Genomic DNA, 20,134 nt, shown 5'->3' with positions numbered 1-20,134 from the left:
ACTAATGATAAAAATAGAATTAAATATTTTTTTTTCTTTTTGAACATCTTTTATTCTACTAGACTTCAGTTGCTTTTATACTAATTTATTGTTAGGTTAGATTATAGTTGTATTTTCTTTTACTAAGACTTGCTTAAGATGTCAAACTAGATGATTTTACAGCTGTATTTTAAAAACTGAAAACCCATAAATAACAATTATAAATATATTGTATTTTAATTATTCATTTTTAGCGACGTTTTCACTTACTTTTTTTTTCGATATATGAGATTTTGTTTAATTATTTTTTTAAAATGACCCGACCCAACTGGAAAATCTTAACCGGATCATAAAAAGTATATACCAATTTGATCCGACCCGAACGTCTGAACCAAACAGAAATATATATATATATATATATATATCGGTAATTATTGAGTATCGACCAAAAAATTTCCGACCCTTGTAAGAAAATTTTCTGGATCCGCCGCTATTGATTAATACCCAGCATTGTAATAAAACGAAAACTTCAATAACCAAACTTATTACTTTAAAACGTTAGACCCCGTATTCGATACTTATGCTAAACCGTAGGGACCGTATTAACAAACTCCCATAAATTAATAATTTACCAATTAGGTTAAAAGTAAAACTCGGTAACACTTTTATTTATAAGAAACAGAAAAAGGGTTTTGAAACATAATCGTATATTTATATTCGATCACCGATCAGTTCGATTCATAACTCCATTCGATTTCAGGTTTGTTGGCATTGTGTCTGGTTTTGTTGGAACACATATTGTTTTTGGTTTATTATAATGGCACCAAACTTTGTTACGTTATTATAATATTATGAGATAATAACTACAAAACTAAAGAAAAAAAAATTAAACAAAAGAATATTAAGTCATTGAAAACTGATGCTGCTTGACTGTTCATGGCATCTTGTATTTTTGGTATAAACGAGTTTGGGTTAGTTTCGGGTCAAACCCGTGAACCTGTCTAGCTAAACTGGTCGTGTTCGGATCAACCTGGCTGGCAGGTTCGCGGCTTGACATGTTTAACCTATATACTGTTTATAATGTTATATTAATGTTTTTATATGTAATAAATTATTTTGGTTTGGTATTTTATGCCAAAGTTTATAGCTAAAAATGAGATTGACATAAGATTTTATAATTAAAATGTAATTGTTTTATATAAGACTGTATTGATTTGTTGTAAAAAAATTTAATATATTAATATGTGAAATCAATAAAATATAAAAAACTTTTGGTCAATCAGGTTATGTTCGGGTCAACCCGTAAACATGCGGGTTATGCTCGGGTTCATGTGTTTTACACAAATTTCAAGTTCTGGGTCATGTTGAATTTTCGGGTTCATGTCAAGTGGGACCCACCAACCCGCGAGCACTACCCGTTTAACACCCATACATCTGATCACACACAAATTCTTCTAATTTTTAAAATACTGTCTAATTGCTCTGTGACACGCAGTCATACTGCGGATTTAGAATAGTTGCAGCACACTTTTACGCAATCATACTACGGTTTCAGCTCACATTTTTATTAGTTTTGGTTGTAACAGTTTTTATTATAGACTGTCACTGTGAAGATCAATCATCAAACAGAAGATGGATACGAGTACGTGGATGTGTAATCAGGGTGCTGTTACTGACCCTGCAACGGAATCTGGTGACTGGATGGCTCAACTGCAGCGACAAAGGAGCGTGAACAAGATGTATGTACTTATATGGTTCCTTTTAATAATGTTTTCAACTATTTGCATTATATTGAGTGACATATGTACTTTATTAATTATGTGTAGAATGGATAACTTGAAGATGCATCTTCCATTCTCCGGATATGAGCAACTACAGGAACTTAAGAATATAGCTGAGAGGATCGAAGACGAGATTTATACTGCTTGTCAGGTTTGTCGTGTTCTTTATTCTTTATATTATTAACTAGTTTTTTGGTTTTTGGTTATTGCGTTTGGAACAAGGATTTTAGAAGTCTGTTTGGCGTACGCATTGGGGTCTTAAAACATGTATTTTTATTTTGTTTGCAGTCTGAATATACACTGAAGATATGCTCCATGATGATGACTATGGAGAACAGATTACAAAATCCCACGCGTGCAAACTCTGCGGCTTCAAATAATAGTGTAAACCCTTCAGAAGTTATAGATTTGACAGCAAATGGCGGAGATTGGCAAGAGGAAGTGTATCAAAAGGTGATGTATATTATCTTAATTTTTTTATATAAGCGCGCGAGATTTGTACATTGCTTTTGAGTTGAACAAATTCAAAGTGATAGGCACTATAACCTTGATTTTTTTTATTACAGATAGATGCGATGAAGGATTTGTTTCAACTAGAGTCGAGAGCTCAGACCGACAATCCAGATGTTAATGATGGGAAAGAGGAAGTGTATCAAATGGTGATGTATATTATTTTAAGTTTTTAACTTTTTATATAAAGCACCTGAGATTTGTGAATTGCTTTTGAGTTGAACAAAATCATCAAAAGGAGCTGTAAATAATTGTTACTGATAAAATATCAATCAAACATCATTAAATAGCATTGATGGTATGACTTATGACAGATACTATAAATTTTAATTTTTTGTTCATTTTTCTTATAGATAGAAGCTATAAAGGATCTGTATCGAGTAGAATCGACAGTTCAGACATGCAATCAAAATGGTGAAGATTGGCAAGAGGAGGTGTATCAAAAGGTTTTGTATGTTATTGTTATCTTACATTGTTTTAAAAGCAATGAAAGTGCCTGATTTCTAATATTGCTTTTGAGTTGAACAAAATAAAATATTATTATTCTAAACCAAAGTTTAGTTATGAAATATGAAATCTATTTAAGTAAAAAAAATTGCTACTGAAAATTATCAATCAATTGGCAAGAGTGTATACATGTTTTTTGCTTGTGATCATGCTTTACTAGGTTCCTGTGAGTATTTTTAATATATATATATATATATATATTTTAATTATAGGCTATATGACCTTGATTTTTTTTCTTCTGGTTACAGATAAAAGTTATGAAGGATCTGTATCTACTTGAATTGTGTGACGCTCACCAGAAAGTTCTTTCCAAATTACAACAAGTAAGTTAGTGTCTCGTATCAAAGACGGAAATCTTTTCAGTTTTAAAACCATGTCAAATATTGTCAAATCGTTTAAAGATAATATTATGTTAACTTTCAAAAGCATACACCAAAGGCATTTGATGAAAAATATTGTTGTGCAGCACGATTCTCTTCCTCTGCAACTAAAAATTGAGCAATTTGAGAGGCTGAAACTATCTAAAGATAAGTTGGAGCGTCTCATGCAGTTCTTACAAATGCCTAAGCATGAAATATCAGCTAGTTATAAAGACAAGCTGGGTACTTATGAGAAGCATATTGTTCGGATTGTTAACGACGTCAATGGAAATAGGCGGATACTATCAGCCCAAAAGCTGCGAGCACAAGCGCAAGCACACGCGCATATGCAATATTTGCAGCAGTTACAACAAACACATTCTCGATTCACGCAAAGGCCTGCAACTGCAGGTGGTTTTCAGAAGCAAAATGTGATAGATATGCAGAAACGGTTATGTCCACAAAAGAGAGCTGTGCCAGAGCCTTCATTAAGTAGGGTGTTTTTTTAATCAATCTGTTTATTTTTAACTATTCAAGTTATATTTTCTGCATGCTAATGCTTGAAGCTTCTGCTCTTCTGTAGCATATATAGATCTTACAGCTCAAACGGATAATCCAAATGACGAAGATTGGCAAGAGGAAGTATATCAAAAGGTGCTGCATATTATTTTAAACCAAAGTTACCTTTGCTTTTCTTCTCACTCGTTTCAAAAATAAAATCTATGGATTTTTTTATCGTTCTATATACAGATAAAATCTATGAAGGACTTGTACCTACGAGAACTGAAGGTCATACACCAGAAAACTCTTTCCAAATTGCAGCAGGTAATTAAGTTGGGTATAATATATGAAAATAATATTATCTTGCAAAAGCATACAGCCGAAGGCAATTGTTTATTTATAAACTTAATGTAAACATTTTGTTGTTCAGTATGATTCTCTTCCTCAACAACCAAAACACGAGTTCCATGCGCAGCTGAAAATAGTTAAAAATATGTTGGAGCGTTTCATGCGATTTTTACAAATCCCTAAGCATGGAATATTAGCTAATCATAAAGACAATGTGGTTTCTTATGAGAAGCAGATTATTCATATCATCAATGCAAATAGACGGTCTCGCTCTCGACCACAAAATACAGTGAGTGGGCCCCAACAGTAGAACTTTTATATTACATGATATATTGGAGAGCTGCTTAATCTCGTTTGAAGTTGTGGTACCATGGCAACAAGTATAGATGTTATCTTCCCTGGTTTTACGTTTGCATATGTTAACTAAAACTTATATTTTTTCGCATCTTCCTATTAATGTGTAATAATATTCAACAAGTGGTGTCACAGAGCATGCACAATAACATTGGTTCAACCGGAATGCAAGGCTCTTCTAGTTTATCGTTTGAATCGTCACCTGTCAGTAGCTTACACCAATCCACCATGGCAAGTGGTGCTGGTCCAAGTTCAAGCTTGCAGAACATTCCAAACATGTCTAGTGTTCGACAGAACCAGCTCATAGGTGACACCAGCATGGAATCGGATGATTGGAGGGATCAACTGCACGCAGATTCATGAGAAACGATAATATCCAAGATGTGTGCACTTATAGTATTCTTTTTACTTGTTTTTTTATAAAATGATGCTTTCCACCTATAATTACTGTCAACTATTTGCGTTATTTTGTGTAGAATGGACACCTTGAAGGGTACGTTCTTTCCATGGGCCAGGCCGGCCAGTTTATTCGCTAAGTAGTGCACTTTTTCTGAATATATCTATGTATTGAGTCCGCCCACCCAGATTATTTGTTCAAGATTCGTCACTTATTGTATGCTATTTTGGGAAAGTTGCTTAATCTTGTAACCTTCCTTTGAAGTTATGCTATCCTTGCAACAAGTATAGGAGATGATTATCGTTAATAAGTTGCTATTGATCATCGGTGGTAGTTGTGAACAATAGCAACCGCGAGCGGTGGTAAGTGTGATCAGTGGTAACTGAGTGTTAACATACAATTATCAGCATTAATTGAGGTACTGGTGATTAAGCTTTTGTTGAGGGTTGTCTTGCTTATCTAATTGAATAACCACCAACGGTTGTGCCCCTTAATAAAGAGTTGCAATGCTTTAACAAATTGTTGTGATTGTTCTCTAATCATAAAAGGATGGTGGTCGGTCTGTTTTACATATGAATTGATAAAATAGTTTCGGTACAAGTTTTCTTACAATAAAGATATTTGTTTAGTGATCAGTCTTGTTTTCTCTTTGAATTATTCGACTAGACATGGTGAGTATTGCAAAAAATATTTTCATTTGAAAGTGACATGTACACTATTTGAAGAAGAGTTTTCATTTAAATCATAGAAATGATACACATTTAAAAGAGAGAGAGGGGGGGGGGGGGTGATTAAGGCTATCCGTAGTGGATGATGGGGGCGATTTTTCAAGAGAACACCCCCCTTGTTGACAACAGGCGTGAAGGGGGGGGGGGGGGGTTGAGTTTTCGTCACCTCTTTATATTATTATTTAAATCATTTGATCGTTGCAAACGGTCTTCAACTAGAAAAACAAATTAAATAAAACAATATATATATATATATATATATATATATATATATATATATATACTTCTTCTCCTCCAACTTCATCTCCATTTCATACAAACTATACACCAATTTCTTCAAAAAAACATACAAAAGTGAATCTTTGAAATAACCCGAACCAACCATTCCCTCCTTTCGGTCATTACCATGGTTCGAAAAACCAACCGAACCAATCGAGTGTAAACATTTAATGGTTCTCGAACACCGGAAACCATATATGCCAACTTCGTTAGGCCCCAAAACCTAATGCCGGCCTTCAGATCTAGCCAACCGAAACCAGATGTGGCAAGAAAAAGTACATCAAAAGGTGTTGTAAGTTATTGATTCATCATGTTCAACTTAGATACCATAATCACGAATTACAAATACATTATATATATAGGGGAAGGTTAATGTACAAATGAAATTAATGTGCTAAATGTGAGAATCAAGTAGAGTAACTATATATACAAGTAGAGTAATTACATAATTACTCTACTTGTATATATAATTACTCTACTTGATTCTCACATTTAACACGTTAATTTCATTTGTATTTGATTCAAACTCTCTCTCTCTCTCTCTCTCTCTCTCTCTATATATATATATAGGGGTGAGTTAACGTACAATAATGGCTTATCATACATTAGGTACGCGACATTCTAGAGCGTTTGATTAAAAAACGCGCGGTGGCAATTTCGTAAATAACCCAACAGCAGTTCGCGATCAAAATTCGTCGATTACAAATCAACTCTGATCCAAATTCGGAACTTGTCGCTCAATCTAATCCAATTTCTAAACTCTAATCATAGCTTAAAGTATGAAATCTCTAAAGTCAAAAACCAAAATTGAAATAGAACGTCCCTGAACATTAAAAATCTTCAAATTGATCAAAAATTGATGATTTAATCAATCGAATTAATGTGTAAGTGGCTTTAGAATCATCAATCGATTATGAAAATACAAATTAACACACTTAATTGAGCTATGATTAGGGTTCATGTTTAAACGTTCTGCTCAAAGTTTAAACGTTCTGACCAAAATAAACACCAAAATTGATGATTTAATCAATCGAATTGATGTGTAAGAGGCTTTAGAATCATCAATCGATTATGGAATTGCAGAAATAACGCACTCAATCGAGCTCTGATTAGGGTTCAAAATATTATGTTTAAACGTTCTGAAACAAAACTGAAGACCTTTAAACGTTCTGACCAAAAAAAGAGCATCTTTAAACGTTCTAATACGTTCAATGAAGTTCTGGGTGTTCAAAAAACAATGAACATCTTTAAACGTTCTAATACGTTCTAAGAAGTTCAGGTTGTTAAAAAAAGTTTAGAAGTTCTGATAAAGTTTAGAAGTTCTGGGTGTTCAAAAAAGTTTAGAAGTTCTAAGAAGTTCTAATACGTTCTAAGAAGTTCTGCATGTTCAATAAAGTTTATAAGTTGTGATAAAGTTTAAGTTTAGAAGTTTTAAGAAGCTCTGAGTGTTCAAAAAAGTTTAAAAGTTCTAATAAGTTCTGGGTGTTCAAAAAAGTTTAGAAGTTCTAGGAAGTTCTAGATGTTCAGAACTTCTAAAACTAACAAAAAAAAAAAATTAAACACCTGTAAACATGAAATTGAACACTGAAATCACTTCATATAATCTCATAATCATCAAACAATCGTCAATCGACCGTTAATTTGATCATTGATTCGATCGTAGGAACAAAATATGGAACGCCTGCAACTGGGTTTCTGCAAAACTCAAAATTGATTAATTGAAACTTCAAATTGATGATTAATTGGACCAATTTCAAAGTTTAATTGATCAATTAGTTCAACAATTTCAATTTCAATTGGTCAATTTTATCAACTGACATGTGAGCAACGATTGATGGTTGTGTCGGAAGAAGATGGTGGTCGCGAAGGTGGATGGTAGACGGAATCGTTGAACGGCGATGGTGAAGATGGACGGAATCGACGGGAGAAGAGGTTGACGGAGGCCGGCTCGCGTAATTGTGATTTTATGGTTATTGAAGATGGACGTCTGAGAATATCGCGTACCTATTGTACGATAAAGGATTTTCGTATTTTATCCTTTATCTATATATATATATATATATGTACTAGCTTTTAGCCCGCGTGTTACGCGGGCTTATTTAAGTTTTTGTTTTTAATCATTTTGCAATTCTGTCTTCGCGTTTCACCGAATGTTCGGTTCATTGAATGAATAGAAAAACATCTATCTGTGTATTTTAAAAACTATAAAACTTAATAGTTATATGTGTTAAACGAACTTGAACTTAAACAGAAGAACAAATTTTTAATCAAACGAACTAAAAATTTAGTTAATGTTTGCTCACTTATTAAATAAACATAAACGAACTTTCCGTTGAAAGGTTCACCAAACATTCTATTCTTTTGCCGGCCATTAGTTCAAAATCTGAATAAAAAACAATTTCTAAAAACTCATCGTGTTCGTTCATTTATTTAAATGAACAAAATATTTGTTCGTTCATTTATCAAATTAGTATTGATAGTATTGGGACAGTTTAGGTCCGGATACTATCATGCTATCAATAAAGGTTTGATCACGACCCGAACTTTTAAAGTGGAGGCCGAGATAATATCTGGAGTTAACTATTAATCTGAATGTTATCTGGATTGGTATAGCCTCCTGACATTCAAACAACTTATGAAAAAAACCTAATGAATTCCTTACATAAGCATATAATCAAAATGTTTAAGCCAAAAACACCAATAAATTAGATACCGAATAATCATACCTTAAGTAGTAAGCCGACAGGTGATTCGATTCTTCAACCGTACTAAATTAACTGGGTAGTAGTCAAGTAAACGGCGAATGATGAAAGGAATTCAAGAACACGAATGAAAAGAAAAGTAGGTACCTAGAAAAAAAAACATAGCTTAAAGACTAAGCCGACATTCAAATCAACTCTTTAGCCCATATTCGATTGTTCTCAAAGCATCTGCAACTATGACCATTAATATTTGATGAGGATCAACTAATCAACCACTACAAAAAATCTAAGATTGAAACAACCCAAATCCAAATACCATCAAGAACTTGATTGTAATACAAATAATTAAAATTACTGCAAAATACTCACAAAAGCAAGCTGGAACCTGCTTCAAGGTGCAACATCTAAATAAGTGTGAATGTGATATTAACACCAGCTACAAGGATATTCTTACATGAACCTATCACCTTCCTGATATCTAAAAATATCTTGAAATGATTTATGTATCAAAAATAAAAATTAACACCAAATAAATATATCAAAAGCCATTACATGTACTGAAATACAATAAGTTCTCCAGTGTTATAAACCCACCAGCACTGTTATAACAGACCTCCACGTCATCGGAACATAAATAATCAATGCTAAATCTTAAAAAACAAAACAAAACATGAAATTTACTGAAACTCATTAGACGGATCTTTTTCTTAACTTTCCATGAAATCATCTTCTCAACTCTGAGCATAAACACACGAAAGTCCTCTACCAAGCCATGCAGCTGAACCTGCTACAACCTCGGCTGTAATTAAAGAAAATCTATATTTCATGTACAATCAAAAGAAGCATTATGCACAACCAAAGAAGCATTACGACATAAAAATTTTTACACTGTTATTGTAATAATTTAGCTTTGCAGTCGTATTTAACAAGTTGATAATTTTAAAAATTCATAAAAAACAAAAAAAAATGAGATTTTACGGGAATTTTGGTGGGAAAACGGGCAGATTTTTGTTTTTGTTTTATGTCTAACAGGTCAAATGGGATATACTAAATGATTTAATCAAAAAGAAAACGGGTCAACCGATTAATTGCTTTATACATAAAAATTTTAGACTGTTATTGTAATAATATAGCTTTGCAAGCGTATTTAATAAGTTGATTATTTATAATATTTAAAAAAACAAATAAAAAGTGTTTGTTGGTTGGCCCGACCCAGCCCATTTGACCTGCATGAGAAAATTTTAGCTTTTGAAGTTTTATTGAGACCAAGTCAAATCTTAATTTTTCATTTTATTTGTAGCTTTGATTTTAACTCATTTTTGTGTCATGGGATCGTATGGCAAAGCATGTATTTAGATTTCAAAGTTTGACTTTGACCCATGTTGACTTTAATGAACAGCAAATGTATTTATATTTCAAAGTTTGACTTATGTAGACTTTAATGAATAACAGGTTGCAATCTACCTCACAAAAAAAAGGGTTAATAACTCTTACAAAATGTAACTTCAAATTGTAAATATATCTTTAACAAACATGTCCAGGGTCTGAGATGTTTGAATGAAGGTGATCATCTTCAAGTTTCTCGTCTTCAAGGTTATATGAGCTATATTATAAACAAACTATTAGGCCAAAGCATGCTATATCAAACGTCACATAAAACTAAGTGTTTTCATTCACAATCAAAGATAAACGATTTCAAGGTTAAGCTTACAATCATAGCTTAACATCATTCAAAACATTCATACGAACCTATTTATGTATAGGTTAATATCATTCACAGTCAATCAATCAATCAGTCAAGGTTTACAACACCGACGGTACAGGTGAATACGTTCAAACCTTTTCAATCAGTCAAAACATAATTATACTCAATGAGACGAACGGGTGTTTGTCTTAACGAGTCAATCAAATGTCTACATGAGATCGAGTAATCTCTAAAACATTATAATACAAAGTAGAGAATAATATCAACTCAGACCGAATACGCATGTGTCTGGATCCAAACATAACTGTTAAAGCTCAATCAATCAATCAAAGGCAATGAAGCCACGAGCTTAAACGGTCATGACCAGTTCTCAGTTTAGGGCCGTTTGGCTCGGGGAATACCGTTGTGTGTGTAGGGCAGTGGTACATATACCGGAAGTAGAAATGTTTCCGCTGAGATTGTCAAGAAAACTACAATTGTATTGTAATCGTCATTCAAAATGTTTTATTGAGTCATACGTGTTCACCAGCATATAGCTAACGTATTTTTCCAACCCATTGCAGGTAATTAAGCATAAGTAGCATTAGCAAGGATTGGAGTCTTAATGAAGATAGAAGCGCGTACAAGATGGCTCCATTTTTGATATAAAATCCTTGTAATATGAAAACATATCTTTTGTAAATCAATACTCGGGTATTTAATTCCCGAGTAAATTTTCAATGTAAATTAATAATATATTCAACCTAAAGTCTTCCGCTAAAATTAACCCATAAATTCTGATATATTTACAAAACAGGTACCAACTTGTGGTCACACGCCTAGGCCCTAAGTCGGGGTGTGACAGTAACTTAATCAAAATGGTTCCTCGGCCTCACCTTGCCCGACTATATGTTCGTCCACCGCACTCTTGTACGCCGACCTACCCCTTTGATAGTCGCCACCACAAAATCGTGGCCTCATATCCAAACTCGCCACCATATTACTTGCCATTTATACGACTTTAATAACTTTTTAACAAATGTTAAAAATAATCAATCAATCAAGCCCTGTATATCCCACCGCATAACACGCTATCGGTAGGGTCAGGGGAGGGTGAGATGTAGGCAAGTCTTTCCTCTATCCGTAAGAATAGAGGAAAAAAATCAAACGTGTTGTTTTTCAAACAGCTAAACCGATTACAAAATAGTGTGAAAAAAAATTATAAAACCGTAAAACGTACACCTATCATGAAAAACAAAACCCGTGGCTTGTAGACTTGCAGTGGGCATAGGGTTGTAAACGAACCAAACCGGATAATGTCTTGTTTATGTTCATCCGTTAAACTTTTATCACAAAACAAATGGTTCAGCAACACCTGATCAAATGAAATTTATTGTTTGAACTTGTTCACGAATGGTTCACGAATACAAATGAACATAACAATGTTTTATTTGATTTTGTTTACCGACGATATAGATCTCTCGGAAACAACAAAGTTAAACTCTAAAACCAACGTGACCAAGTTGAGACTAAAATAATAATAAATTCATATAATATTGTAATTGATTTTATTATTGTTATTAATATTAATATTATTATTATTATTATTATTATTATTATATAGTAATGTAAGTTATAATTGTTTGCTTCAGTTTCCTTCCTTCCTTCCTACCATCAGACGCGCCGGAAAAAACAAACGATCACGTCAATTTGCTTCCGGCAACCAAAACCCTAACTCCGACGAACGATTAACCACTGGTACATAGTTGCTTTGATAGTTAGATCGATCGTCTGCTCTTAGATTGCAAATTTGGTTTAATCTGATACCTGCAGTACTATTACTGCAAACACGTAATTTTGATTTCTGTCTAGTATCTATACTGATTGTTGCATAATTGATGTGATCACGTTCTGTTTTGATGTGTATAAAGAAGAATGATGATGATGTCATAACATAAGATGATTCTGATTACATGAAACCATTTGTTGTACAAATCACATGCCTTAAAACATGTAATAATAAATTAGGGCTACAGATATTAATTAAATCACAAGATAAAAATAGTCTTAAACACGCGCAATGGCGAAGCTCGGTCAAATATTTTTCAGACGAAAACGGGTAAATTTGCAATGCGTGTAAAAATTTTGAGACGAAAACGCATAAATTTACACCATTGAGCAAAAAAACAGAACTCTGGGTAACAATACAAGCTCCGCCCTTGTACGTGCATAGCCGGCACTGGAATGCGTGTAACCGGCATTTAAACACATGTAGCCGGTACCGGTTACTCGTGCGGAACACTGGGTTAAGCCGGTGTTGTAGAACTTGCTAGGCGTTAGTCGGGTGGTAGGGTGGGGACTAGGGATTATTCGGCAACTAATCGGGAGGGGAGGGACTAGCGAATAATTGGGGGTTAAACAGATCCTAGTCGGGATTTTTACAACAATGGTTAAATGCGTTCAGAGTTCAGGTTACGCGCGTTGCGTGGCACCGGAAAATAAAAATACAGTGAGTAGTATTTAATATAAAAAGCATAGCCTAAAGAAATCTTGAATTTGTATCTTTTTTCTGGAGTTGGAAGCCATAGTAACGGTGCCAAGACAATCGTTGATCACCATCTTCGGCCGCCTTTAACTACCGTTCCCATCACCCTCAAACAATGATGGCACCCGTCATCTTACCACTGCAGTGACCATCGTCGCTGGCTACCATTTTCTTTTTCACTCTTGACTTCCTTTTTCTTTTTACTGTATTTCTCTCTCTATATTATTATTATTATTATTATTATTTTGAGATGAGGTGAATAAATGAAAGCCTTAAAACTCAATGAATATGTGAAGGTATGTATATTCATATAATATGGTGATATATATATACACATAATATGGTGATATAGATGAGAGCTTCATAAAAAGGAAAGGCATATTTGGGGGAGGTGTTAAATATCCAGGGGAGGTTTTATACACCTACGTGGCTTCACAAGGGATGTTGCTTTGTGGCTTCAAAAATGATGATTCATTTGTTGGACATTTAAAACAAATAAAGATATGATTCAAGAAAAACTTGGCCTGCACTCATCATTCAATGTTTCATAGTGGCTCCTCCAAGCTAATATAAATTTCTATAACTATCCTTAAATTTTAATTTTAATGTTAACTAAACCTTCAACTTATATTAAACTTTTAAAAGTGGGTGTCACATTATGCATTATAATTTGTAATAAAAGCAAAAAGTTTGATACCTATTAAATATTAAGAGGTCACTCATTCATGCTTTATATATAGTATAGATATTCATCCAAAATCTATTTTATCTAAATTACTACCGAAATAACTATGTAACTGTAACACCGCGTCTTTTACCCTCTTTAATTTAAGCTTAAAAGTAATAACTTAGGAAGTACAGGGACCAAAAGTGCAAATTCTGAAAATTTGTTCCCATCGCGATACGCGACGGGGGTAACAATCAACCCATCGCGTAGCGCGATGGGCTTGGTGAGTCACCGGACACGTGTTGAACACCGTGTCGACACGTGGCACAATATGACAGGCCACGTGTCATCACCGCATAAGGCGGTGTAAAATGGCGGCGTCGCGATACGCGACGGGCCACAAGGGACCTGTCGCGTATCGCGATAGGGTTCAAAAACGGCTATAAAAGGGGAGGAAGGGTATGAACCCCATTCATCCCAAACTCACCTTCATTTTTCACATAGTTAACCTAGGGAGGCGTGCCCAATAGTCGTGACGAGCTGACGTGCCATTTTCTCGTAATATGTGTAAGAAACGAAGTTAGAATTAAGCTAGCAATCACATAAGCGAGTAGATCAAGTCTTGCCTTATCGTGTTATCAATCTAAGCATCCGAATTAAGGTAGGAGTTATGTTTAAGTTATTTGAATTATAGCTTAGACTATCAATCGAGGCTATGGTCTTTAACCTTGATCATATTTTACAAACATTCATTCACAATCATATTTTCATAAAACGTTACTTCATGATGAAGTAATGTTAAACAAAAGAGATATTTTGACGGGCATGTAGTAACTGGAAGGGGGATATCATTAGTAGTAAGTTTCTTACCTAAGGAAAAGTAATTCGCATAAATCCCAATCAACCGGGGGACCCGTTTACTTACCTGGAGAAACTTACCAACGTGATAGAACCTATTAGGCCAAAGCATGCTATATCAAACGTCACATAAAACTAAGTGTTTTCATTCACAATCAAAGATAAACGATTTCAAGGTTAAGCTTACAATCATAGCTTAACATCATTCAAAACATTCATACGAACCTATTTGTGAATGATTGTTTTCATTCACAATCAGTCAAGGTTTACAACACCGACGGTACAGGTGAATACGTTCAAACCTTTTCAATCAGTCAAAACATAATTATACTCAATGAGACGAACGGGTGTTTGTCTTAACGAGTCAATCAAATGTCTACATGAGATCGAGTAATCTCTAAAACATTATAATACAAAGTAGAGAATAATATCAACTCAGACCGAATACGCATGTGTCTGGATCCAAACATAACTGTTAAAGCTCAATCAATCAATCAAAGGCAATGAAGCCACGAGCTTAAACGGTCATGACCAGTTCTCAGTTTAGGGCCGTTTGGCTCGGGGAATACCGTTGTGTGTGTAGGGCAGTGGTACATATACCGGAAGTAGAAATGTTTCCGCTGAGATTGTCAAGAAAACTACAATTGTATTGTAATCGTCATTCAAAATGTTTTATTGAGTCATACGTGTTCACCAGCATATAGCTAACGTATTTTTCCAACCCATTGCAGGTAATTAAGCATAAGTAGCATTAGCAAGGATTGGAGTCTTAATGAAGATAGAAGCGCGTACAAGATGACTCCATTTTTGATATAAAATCCTTGTAATATGAAAACATATCTTTTGTAAACCAATACTCGGGTATTTAATTCCCGAGTAAATTTTCAATGTAAATTAATAATATATTCAACCTAAAGTCTTCCGCTAAAATTAACCCATAAATTCTGATATATTTACAAAACAGGTACCAACTTGTGGTCACACGCCTAGGCCCTAAGTCGGGGTGTGACAGTAACTTAATCAAAATGGTTCCTCGGCCTCACCTTGCCCGACTATATGTTCGTCCACCGCACTCTTGTACGCCGACCTACCCCTTTGATAGTCGCCACCACAAAATCGTGGCCTCATATCCAAACTCGCCACCATATTACTTGCCATTTATACGACTTTAATAACTTTTTAACAAATGTTAAACAAAAAATAATCAATCAATCAAGCCTTGTATATCCCACCGCATAGCACGCTATCGGTAGGGTCAGGGGAGGGTGAGATGTAGGCAAGTCTTTCCTCTATCCGTAAGAATAGAGGAAAAAAATCAAACGTGTTGTTTTTCAAACAGCTAAACCGATTACAAAATAGTGTGAAAAAAAATTATAAAACCGTAAAACGTACACCTATCATGAAAAACAAAACCCGTGGCTTGTAGACTTGCAGTGGGCATAGGGTTGTAAACGAACCAAACCGGATAATGTCTTGTTTATGTTCATCCGTTAAACTTTTATCACAAAACAAATGGTTCGCCAACACCTGATCAAATGAAATTTATTGTTTGAACTTGTTCACGAATGGTTCACGAATACAAATGAACATAACAATGTTTTATTTGATTTTGTTTACCGACAATATAGATCTCTCGGAAACAACAAAGTCAAACTCTAAAACCAACGTGACCAAGTTGAGACTAAAATAATAATAAATTCATATAATATTGTAATTGATTATATTATTGTTATTAATATTAATATTATTATTATTATTATTATTATTATTATTATTATATAGTAATGTAAGTTATAATTGTTTGCTTCAGTTTCCTTCCTTCCTTCCTACCATCAGACGCGCCGGAAAAAACAAACGATCACGTCAATTTGCTTCCGGCAACCAAAACCCTAACTCCGACGAACGATTAACCACTGGTACATAGTTGCTTTGATAGTTAGATCGATCGTCTACTCTTAGATTGCAAATTTGGTTTAATCTGATACCTGCAGTACTATTACTGCAAACACGTAATTTTGATTTCTGTCTAGTATCTATACTGATTGTTGCATAATTGATGTGATCACGTTCTGTTTTGATGTGTATAAAGAAGAATGATGATGATGTCATAACATAAGATGATTCTGATTACATGAAACCATTTGTTGTACAAATCACATGCCTTAAAACATGTAATAATAAATTAGGGCTACAGATATTAATTAAATCACAAGATAAAAATAGTCTTAAACACGCGCAATGGCGAAGCTCGGTCAACTATTTTTCAGACGAAAACGGGTAAATTTGCAATGCGTGTAAAAATTTTGAGACGAAAACGCATAAATTTACACCATTGAGCAAAAAAACAGAACTCTGGGTAACAATACAAGCTCCGCCCTTGTACGTGCATAGCCGGCACTGGAATGCGTGTAACCGGCATTTAAACACATGTAGCCGGTACCGGTTACTCGTGCGGAACACTGGGTTAAGCCGGTGTTGTAGAACTTGCTAGGCGTTAGTCGGGTGGTAGGGTGGGGACTAGGGATTATTCGGCAACTAATCGGGAGGGGAGGGACTAGCGAATAATTGGGGGTTAAACAGATCCTAGTCGGGATTTTTACAACAATGGTTAAATGCGTTCAGAGTTCAGGTTACGCGCGTTGCGTGGCACCGGAAAATAAAAATACAGTGAGTAGTATTTAATATAAAAAGCATAGCCTAAAGAAATCTTGAATTTGTATCTTTTTTCTGGAGTTGGAAGCCTTGGAATACTTGAACTGAAAATTATTAAAGTGGCATCTGATCTATTATTAATTCTTGTCTTACAGTAATTTCATTTTGGACTGTCACAACAGGATTTATAATCAAGCATTAATTAGAAGATGGATACAAGTAATGAGAGACCTACTCAGGGTGCACACGGCGCTGTTGGTGAGATCACCATGGAATCTGGTGACTGGAGGTCTCATCCACAACGACAACTAATCATGAACAAGATGTGTGTCCTTGTATTATTCATTTTAATTTTGTGTGTAAAATTTGGTTATGCTAACCTGCTTCAGTGACTGGTTCGCTACGTTTTTATTTTTAAAATGTTGTTTTCCTCTTGTGATTTAAATTTGCATTAGTTTGACCAACATGTATTGACCTTGTGTAGATTGGATATCTTGAAAAAGCATCTTCCTTTCTCTGGATATGAGAGACAGCGGGAACTTAAGAAAATAGCTGAGAGGGTTAAAGAGGAGATTTACACAGCTGCGACAAACCAGGTTTGCTGTGTTCTTCATATTATATAAATAGTTTTGCAGCTTTTGGTTATTGCCTTTTTGCTAATGTGGAATGAAGAGTTTGCAACTCTTTAGGAAGTGATATCATGTTTGTTGTAGATTGTAAGATATTTCTGGACCTAAAATGATGTAATTTATTTGGTTTGCAGTCTGAATATTCACGGAAGATATGCTTTAATATGCTGGCCACTGAGACTAGATTACAAAATCCCATGTCAGGCCCCTCAATTTCTCAAACGGACAATCTAACTGGGGGAGATTGGCAAGAGGAAGTTTACCATAAGGTGTTGTATATGATCTTATATTTCTTATATAGCAGTGAAAGAACGTGACATCACAAAACTATGTCACAATATGCTTTTGAGTTGAATAAAAGCATCACCACTAATACTGTTTATTTGAATAGCATTGGGGTTATGACTTAAGTTTATTAGTAAACAAAAGGGGAATCATTTGTTTTTATTAATGTTTATAATAATCAGTGAGACGGAATATTAAATTCTTTTTAATTACATGCTCTAGCCTCTTTGACATTGATTTCATTTTTTTTTTCTGATTACAGATAAAAGCTATGAAGAAACTGTATGAACTAGAATCTAGTGATTGGAGGGCTGGGTTGAAAGCTGAAGTACGACAACAGGTCGTGAACAAGATGTATGTGCCTATATTATTCTTTCTAATTTTCTATCCTTCTTTGCTTTAAAAATTTTGTTATGCTGATTGCCAATTGTTTGGTGTGACTGGTTCTCCAAACGTTTTGTTTAGAAAGTGATGTTTTCCTTCTGTATTTATGCTTATTATTTGCATTGTTTTGACCGACACACGATGACCTTGTGCAGGATCAAAAGTTGGCATCATCCATCCCTTAGACCCGAGGAACTACAAGAACTTAAGAAAATAGCTGTGAGGTTTGAAGAGAAGACCTATATTGCTGTTAGAAGCCAGGTTTGAAGAGAACTTAGTTTTGTAGTTTTTGCTTTTTCTCTTTTGTTGAATGAAGATTTTACAGGCCCTCATGTACAGATGATCTAAGTACTTCAAAATAGGAGCAACAAATTGATATCATGTTTGTTGTGTACTACTGTACTGTAATGTATTGTAGGACATAATATCATGTAATTTATTTGGTATGCAGGCTGAATATCTATGCAAGATATCCTTGAAGATGTTGAAAATGGAGAATAGTTTAAAATATCCCATGCTATCAAACTCTACTGCTGATAGTGATAACCCCTTAGATCCAGGTATTTCATAATACACTCTTTTCTCGGTGATGCAGCAAGTACATTATTTGATGTTTCTATGATGAATAGGTTCTCAGGTGATGCAGCAAGTGAACAACCAAGGGCAACAGTTTTCTATTCCTGTGACAACTAACAATTTTCAACAAATAATGTCACAGAGCATGAACACTAATATTGGTTAAATTGGAATGCAAGGCTCTTCTAGTTTATTATCTGGATTGCCACCTGGCAGCGGCTTACAACAACGTCCCATGGCAAATGTTTCTGGTCAAAGTTCAAACTTGCAGAATATTCAGAACATGTCTGCCCAACAAAATACTGTAGGAAATATAGTGGGGTACAATAATTTTGCAAACCAAAGACAAATTCCAGGGCGCCAACAACTTACTCCTCAACAGCTACCGCAGCAACAGCCACAAACTCAAAATTCACATTATCTTTATCGACAACATTTGCAACAAATGGCAAAACAAGCACACGTTCAGCAGCAACAGCAAATGAGGTCACATATGATGCATAATTACATTGGTTCAAGTGGAATGCAAGGCTCGTCTAGTGTATCTTCTGGAATGTCACCTGGCAGCAGCTTACCACAATCCATGGTAAGTGTTTTTCGAAATTCAAACATTCAAAATATATCTCATGTTCAAAGAAGCCAGCTTATTGAACAACAATATAACTACTCTGACGGGCAGCAACAGCCAATGCTGCATCAGCAGATACTGCAACAGCAGAAGCTACAACAGCCGATGCTGCAACAGCAGATACTGCAGCAGCAGAAGCTACAACAGCCGATGCTGCAACAGCAGATGCTGCAACAGCAGAAGTTACAACAGCAGATGCTGCAACAGCAGAAGCTACAACAGCCGATGCTGCCACAACAGAGGAATGCCGTCCAGCAAAATCAGCAGAGGTTGAAACCTACTGAGGGTGCAAGTGCTACTGTTGTGGACCCCACCATGGAATCTGGTGATTGGAGGGATCAACTGTCAGCAGATTCACGGGAAAGGATACAAAAAAGGATGTATGCACTTATATTAATCCTTATAATATCTTATCTATTGTGCTCTAAAAACTGGTTATGCTGGTTCTCTGCACTTTTATTTTGTTAAATGATATATTCCACCCGAAATTTCTGCCAACTATTTGCATTCTTTTGACCAACATTTGTTGACTTTGTGTAGAATGGATACCTTGAGGAGGCATCTTCCGTCTTTTGGAGAACAGGAACTTAACAAATTTGCCAAGAGGATTGAAGAGGGGTTCTATGCTGTTGCCACAAGCCAGGTTCCTTATGTTCTTTAATATTATATTAATAGTTTTCTAGTATTTGCTTCTTCCTTTTTTTCCGTTTTGGATTGAATATTTGGCAAGTTATGTCATGTTTTTTGTATACGATAATGTATCGTGGGACCTAAAGTCATG

The 20,134-nt window shown here is 34.8% G+C and overlaps 2 protein-coding genes across 2 annotated transcripts in view; both read left to right on the top strand.

The window, feature by feature from the left end:
* LOC143626228 (uncharacterized) overlaps positions 1 to 18,969 on the top strand; it is a 27,389-nt gene extending 8,420 nt beyond the window's left edge. The window contains exons 5-9 of the mRNA XM_077096374.1: positions 17,615 to 17,749; positions 18,028 to 18,119; positions 18,305 to 18,410; positions 18,601 to 18,709; positions 18,779 to 18,969. Coding sequence (XP_076952489.1) covers positions 17,615 to 17,749; positions 18,028 to 18,119; positions 18,305 to 18,410; positions 18,601 to 18,709; positions 18,779 to 18,891 — 555 coding nt within the window. The 3' untranslated portion in view covers positions 18,892 to 18,969. The remainder of the gene's footprint in view (positions 1 to 17,614; positions 17,750 to 18,027; positions 18,120 to 18,304; positions 18,411 to 18,600; positions 18,710 to 18,778) is intronic.
* LOC143626230 (uncharacterized) lies at positions 18,898 to 20,134 on the top strand. The gene is made up of 3 exons (XM_077096378.1): positions 18,898 to 19,311; positions 19,447 to 19,733; positions 19,894 to 20,134. The coding sequence occupies exons 1-3, from the start codon at positions 18,898 to 18,900 to the stop codon at positions 20,012 to 20,014; spliced, it is 822 nt and encodes a 273-aa protein (XP_076952493.1). The 3' UTR covers positions 20,015 to 20,134.

The sequence above is a fragment of the Bidens hawaiensis genome, unplaced genomic scaffold (assembly GCF_021521415.1).
Source record: "Bidens hawaiensis isolate Kalapana, Puna unplaced genomic scaffold, B.hawaiensis_p1.1 tig00004283_1, whole genome shotgun sequence".
Classification (NCBI taxonomy): domain Eukaryota; kingdom Viridiplantae; phylum Streptophyta; class Magnoliopsida; order Asterales; family Asteraceae; genus Bidens; species Bidens hawaiensis.
Note: the sequence above shows the minus strand (reverse complement) of the source record. Positions and strands in the feature narration are given on the sequence as shown.